We start from the raw sequence: 6,493 nt of genomic DNA on the forward strand, positions 1-6,493 counted from the left end.
AGAGAGAGAGAGAGAGAGAGAGAGAGAGAGAGAGAGAGAGAGAGAGAATATAGTGGCAAAGAGAGAGGGTGGAGAGAGAGGGAGAGTGAGTGAGAGGGGAGGGGAGAAGGAGAGGGAGAGGGGAGAGGGACAGGGACAGGGAGAGAAAATATAGTGACTCTATAGTTCATTCCCTTTCAGTCATGGTAAGGTCTTAGGACCTCAGGTTACAAAATCATTCCATTGTCAGAAGGTAAATTGGGAGAAAAATGATAACAAGTGAAGCATTAAAACCCACTAGGAAGAGTTTGACTTGGTAAACAAATGCTCTTGACAGCAACGGGGACAAAGAAGACCTTATGATGGCAAAGAGCTTTAAATGAAGAGGTCTCAAAGCCAAGGTTGTGGGTGAGACAGTGCTCCCAGGTCTTGCTCTTTAGGGTGTGGTTTTAGCAGCTGCTGCTGCCCTCAGAGATTCGTAAGGACGGACATTCTTGGCCTCCAACTAGCGAGACTGTCTGTGAACCTGTTTTAAGTCTTTGAATCATGTTCAAAGGTATACATACCTGAGAAGTGCAAGTTTAGAACACGGGAATGTGACCTGAGAATGTTGTTGTTGTTTTTAAATCAAAGTAAATCTGGGTTATGTTTGGAGGGTGCATCAGGTTGCAGATGTTCAGGGGCTAATACAAAAGTCAAGAGTCACATTAAAGCACAGGGCTGTTTGGAGAACTAGGAGTCTGAAGCTGGTAACCCAAAGGGGGAGAGTGGGCTGGAGAAATGGCCCTGTGGTTAATAGTACTTGCTGCCCTTTCAGAGCTCAGGTTCTAACACCCATGTCCATGAAATTACAGTCTCCTGTAATTTCAGCTGCAGAGGATCTGATGCCCTCTTCTGACCTCCACAGGCACCCGCGATTGTGCACATACCCTCACACGGACAATGCATATTCATAATTGAAGTGGGAATGAAAGGGTTCTTCAGAAAGTCCGTTGGATGGTGTTTTGCTGGGGCAAACATGTGAAGGTGTGTTTAGCTGAAGTGGACACAGGTGAAAGGATCTTCTGTCAAAGCACGCTCGTGAAAGGACACCTAGCTGGTGTATCTGTGAGGTGTTCGCGAGTGGGTCGAGCTGCCGTTGCTGACCTGTGAATTGAACTGCCTATTTCCAGACAACACAGGCGAGAGTGGCTCCAAAGAACCTTTCTAAACAGGTCCACTTCCCCCTTATCCTTTCTTTCCCACTACCTCTGGTGGGATAGAAGGGGTGTGTGTGTTAAAGTGTTTAAGAAACATCAGTAAAAATAGGTTTTGAAAAAATTAAAGTTACACATAATTTTTAAAAAGTCTTTATAAGGGCTGGAGTGATGGCTCCGTGGTTAAGAGCACTGACTGCTCTACCTGAGGTTCTGAGTTCTATTCCCAGCAAACCACATAGTGGCTCACAACCATCTGTAAATGGGATCTGATGCTCTCTTCTGGTGTGTCTGAAGTCTGCTACAGTGTACTTACATATAATAAATAAATCTTTTAAAGTCTTTATAAAGAAGAAAGAGAGAGAGAGAGAGAGAGAGAGAGAGAGAGAGAGAGAGAGAAACAGACAGAGAGAGAGACAGACAGACAGAACAGGGTGAGAGGAAGGGGAATACAGGGAGAGGGCAAGGGTCAGGCAGTATCTCTACCTTTTGTTTGTGTTCTATGTTAGGCAGCTCTGGACAGATCTACTCAGAGCCTTCAATGTGGGAATGACATGACCAGTTGGCATCGGACCCCATTACAGATGGCTATGAACCTCTATGTGGTTGCTGGGAATTCAACTCAAGACCTCTGTAGACGAGCAGTCAGTGCTCTTAACCACTGAGGCATCTCTCCAGCCCTGTAAAGCAAGAGTTTTGCAGGGAGACAGTGAGTATCCTAACTCAGGTAGTGGCCACGCAAATGGAAAGGGTGGAGCGGACCTAAGATATCTTAGGTGGGGGCAAGCAGATACAAAAGTGTGTGGATTGGAAGTAGGAGGCTGAAGGAGCGGTGAGTGAGTCTCGAGTGGACCACGTCAGCCTTCTGGCTGGGATTAGTGGGCGGTTTGCTCACCGCCCCGTGAACAGCCAGGAGAATACAGGAGGATAAGCAGGTCTGAGAAGGGAAATTGTGAGTTCAGCTTTCAGCCCAGGTGAACAGAAAACATGTGTGGGAGGGGAGAAGAGAAGGAATGGGGAAAGGGTGGAGAACAGGATGAGTCAGGGAGGGTGGAGGAGGAAGTGATGAGCAGGAGGACACAAGGCCGTGCCCAGATTTGGGGCTACTGTGGTACACCTCCCTGTGCTTCCAGTTTTATTTCCGGCTTCCTCCGAACTGAGTTTAACAAATTGGTTGAACTCCGAAAGAGTGCAAAGAATTGATGTCTGGCTTCCTATCTAGGTAACCAATTTGTTGTTACTGCCATTTGCTCTGTGAGAACAGAGAGAAAATTATTTAAAACTGTGGTTCAAGTCCACAAGAGTCTTCCCTTAGTGTTCCTGCATCTGCTCCAACACAATTTTTAAAGTGGAATAATCTCACTCCCCCCCCCCCCCCTTGAGCGGAGCTGTGGACTACTTCCTTCCTGCCAAATCTTTTCCATCTGTGAACTTTCACGGTTGCTTTACACCTTCAACCCCAGCAGTGGCTAGCAGCCTGTCTTGGGATAGTCTTATGATCCTGTCCTATTTGGCAATCAGGGTTCCTGTGCACGCCCCCCACACACTTCTGTGTGTCAGAGGAAGGAACTCCATAAGTAGTGAAAATCTCTTCTCCTCACTCCTCCAGCCAACAGTAGCCAAAGGTCGCCATGTCATTTAATGAGTTTCTGCAAGAGAAAGGCACTCCCTCCTGGACCCGGTTGCTCTTGCCAGGCTCCAACATGGCCGGCCAACCGGAGTCCTTCCAGAACATCCCTCTCCAGCCTTCCGCACTCCCGTTTCACCTTCCGTCCCCCGCGCTCCCCAGGGTCAGGACCCAGGAGCCTGACAACTGCCTCGCTTCCCGCCCCCCTCGCGAGACCCGCCCACCACCCCACGTCGGCCAATCGGAGGCGGTGCTGCGACGACTGGCAGGCGCGCCCGCCCCCGCCCCCAGCCTCGCTGTGGCCTGCGGCTTCCCGGCTAGTAGCGCCGCTGTCGGTCGCGCGGGCCGGTCGTGTGGACACTGGCGTGTCGCGGGCTCTTGCCGCGGGCCACAGCGAGCGCAGCGCCGAGACCGTCAGCCCCGCGGCGTCGAGCATGGACTTCGAGGACGGTGAGCGGCGCGCGGGGCGGGCCGCCGTGGCGTGCGGGCGGGCGGGAGGGCGGCGGGCGGCCTGCGCCGGGGGTCTGTTTACCGCCTCAAGATGGCCGTGTGGCTTTGTTCTGTGGGCCGCGCAGCGACCGCGGGCCCGGCCCGGAGCCCTGTGGTCCCGGAGCCGCACACGGGGGTGCGGCCGGCCCGGGGCCCTGCTGTCTAGGGGGTCGGCCTCGCTGCGAGCCTCGGGGCCTCGCCCGCGGCCGCCTGCAACTTCCTGGCCTCGCCGAGCGGTGACCGGGCCCACGGGGCCCACGGGGCCCTCGGGGCAGCGACCTGGTGGCGGGTGGAGCCGGCCCTCACCGCGTCGCCCGGGGCTCTGGAATCTTGCTCGACACAGGCTGCCTCGGGCTCGTGCGATGCTTCTCCGTGTGAGAGGAGTATAAAGGGCGTCTCTAGGCGTTCCATCGAGATGGGCTTCGGTTCTCCCAGAAGCAGAATCTGCAAGTTATTACCACGTAGCCGACCGAGCTGTTTAATATCTCACCCAGGTTACCTGCTAGTGAATAACGCTTCTGAAACAGTTCCGTGACCCAGTGCATTACTGTTATTATTTTTATTTTTTTAGGGGTGGTGGTGGTGGGGCTTGTGTATGAATGCTACCTAAGTTAGAATTCTGGCACAGCAAGCCCCAGATGCCCTTCACGTTCAGCTAGATCGGTGCACAGCAGCCCGTGTTAAATAAACCGAATTGTAACGTTGCTTTTCAGCTTTCCCTGGCCGTGAAGTACAGTTAATTTGGTATCTTCAAACCTTGCTCAACTTTTATAGGAATCAGTGTCAAGATAAAGTGATCAACAGTAGTGACAGTGTTAGGGAGCCGAGGGACAGTTTGTAGGATTAAACTGGGTGTAATCTCGAGGAACTAGGTATTTCAAAATAAAACCGGTTCATTTCTTGTGAAGGAAGTCTCTGCCTCCACCAGAAATGGGCTTTGACATTGAATAAGGTGTGCTTTTTTAGCGTAGGGCGTATTGCCCGAGCTTTTGATTTTTGATTTGCTACAAGAGGTTGAGGCTGTCAAGTGTAAGTATAGGAAAAAGAATCACCCTTTTCGGAGTACTTTTCGGTTGCTTTGAAATATAGTTCAGCTCTTCAGGATAGCATACTGTCCTGCTTGTGCTTCGGGGTTGGACAGTGACTCATTCTGACATAGGTGACTCTAAATTACTACGAAGTGCCCTAGTCAGAATTGACATTGAAGAGAAAAAGTATGTTTTAGACCAAAGTTTGATGACACTACCAACCTATGTGGTGTGCCAGAAGTTAACCTTGTGGTGTGTGCAGAGTGGGAGGAGTCAGTCCGTAAGGAAATCCATTTTCTGTAGAGGATTGAAAAATATCGGTCAGATTTGGAGTATTTGCTTTCATTATAATTATGAGAAAAATAACGAACAATGTTAGAGATAAATGATCTCTTAACAGCCCATCCTTAGCCCCATCCTTAGCCACCAATGCTGCAGTAGGGCTGTAGATTTGAGTGTATCTGACTCTGATCCTGTCATGTGCCAGGGTTCAGTTATATCTAGAAGCTCCGTATTCAATTCCGTTCTTCCAGTCTTTATTTGTAGAGTTAAATAAAGGCTTTAACATTATGCCTGGATGGATACAGCCCACGCTCATACATATATGCATATGTGTTTTTTAGACAGGCGTCTAAAGTATTTAGAGAGAACAGATGAAGTGGTAAAACAAATACTGACCTTGAAACATTTGTATTCCACAGGACCAAGTTTCACATCCATCACCCTTTTTGCAAATTTGTTTTACCTTTGCTTTGTGTAAGTTAAATTAATACTGGGTCTCCTCTTTTGGCAGTTACAAATATGGACATTACATAGTTTTTACATTGCCATTAGGCAGTGAAAGGGTGATGTGCTTCCCCAAGTGGATTTTTTTTTTGGTAATTAATGTAATGCCTGAGTAGATGAGAGTCTGGGCTTCTGCTCTCACCACACTAACTCCTTGTTGCTTATGTGTCTTCGTAGATTACGCGCACTCTACTTGCAGGGGTGCTTACCAGGACTTTAACGGTGAGTGTCCTCTTGCATGTCCTTTTAATTTTGTTGAGGGGATATAGTTTGGCTTTTCTCTTCATATCTATAGAAACACAAGTACTAATGCCCACTTTGTTTCAGATATTCTTTTCACTCTTGATTTATAAATCTCAGTGTTAATATCATACTATATATCGTGGTTGTTTTTATGGTGTGTGTGTGTGTGTGTGTGTGAAAGTGTACATGTAGACTTTCTAGAAATCTCATAAATTCCATCCATTTATTCTGCCACAGTGATATCTCCAGTTCTGTGTATAGTATTTGAACTTGGGGTCAGAACAAGAAGTTAGATTACTTGGACTTCGTATCTGTTTTATTTTACTTAGAATTCTTTTATTTATTTGTTACCACTTTCTCAGTGATTGATTTTCACGAAACTGGCTGAATTACTTTTGTTGACAAGACATTGATGTTCAGTTACATAGATTTAAGTAGATTTTTATCTTGGTTCTATGCAACTTTTGTTGTAAAACCTGTTAGCTTTGTTTTTGAGGCCATTTTTCTCTGACCATCAAAGGAAAACATAAAGAGCCCTGGATACTTGTTAACAAAAGCCTGATGTTGGCTTGTGATTAGCAGTGGTTATAAGAAATATGCAGAATACCATGCATATTGTTTTGATAGTTATTAGTGTTAAGGCCTAAGATGATAACACAAAAAGGAAGCACAGAATAATTTGGAGGTTAAAAAACAAAACATTGCCTGAAAGACATGAGGGAGTGGTAAATATCTTTGACTACCAGACAAGTGCAAAATCTGGCTATTGTATCAAATACATACTCATGAAACCAAAGCAAGTGCACTGCTAAAGTCTGCGCCATAAAAATGTGTGTGTGTGTGCGTGTTTTCTGTGTGTATGCCATGTGTGTGCAGTGCAGTGCTGTTGCACTCCAGAAGAAGGTGCGGGATCCCCTGGCGCTGGGTTACACATGGCTGTGTGGAGCTCGATGTGCTGCTGGGACCCAAGCCTGGGTCCTCTGCAAGAGAGCAGCATCCGCTCTTGCTCCGACCTGCTGAGTGCCTTTCCAGACCCATTCTTATGGAGATAGAGATACTTCAGGTTTGGGAAGGGCTATTGTCATTTAGAAAGTAGTATGCATTTAATGAGTGATGAAGAATCTTTTTTTTTTTTTTTTTTTTTT

At 47.5% G+C, this 6,493-nt stretch overlaps 1 protein-coding gene across 3 annotated transcripts in view; it reads left to right on the plus strand.

The window, feature by feature from the left end:
- The first annotated feature begins 3,108 nt into the window (after positions 1 to 3,108).
- Znf326 (zinc finger protein 326) overlaps positions 3,109 to 6,493 on the plus strand; it is a 38,996-nt gene continuing 35,611 nt past the window's right edge. Inside the window, exons 1-2 of one of the 3 annotated variants that reach the window (XM_021162275.2) lie at positions 3,109 to 3,252; positions 5,283 to 5,327. In XM_021162275.2, the coding sequence (XP_021017934.1) occupies positions 3,237 to 3,252; positions 5,283 to 5,327 (61 nt within the window). In that variant the 5' untranslated portion in view covers positions 3,109 to 3,236. Of the gene's footprint in view, positions 3,253 to 3,542; positions 5,076 to 5,282; positions 5,328 to 6,493 lie in introns of those variants that run through there. The other 2 variants (XM_029477583.1, XM_029477582.1) reach the window with 2 other exon arrangements.

Source organism: Mus caroli, chromosome 5, assembly GCF_900094665.2.
Source record: "Mus caroli chromosome 5, CAROLI_EIJ_v1.1, whole genome shotgun sequence".
Taxonomy (NCBI): domain Eukaryota; kingdom Metazoa; phylum Chordata; class Mammalia; order Rodentia; family Muridae; genus Mus; species Mus caroli.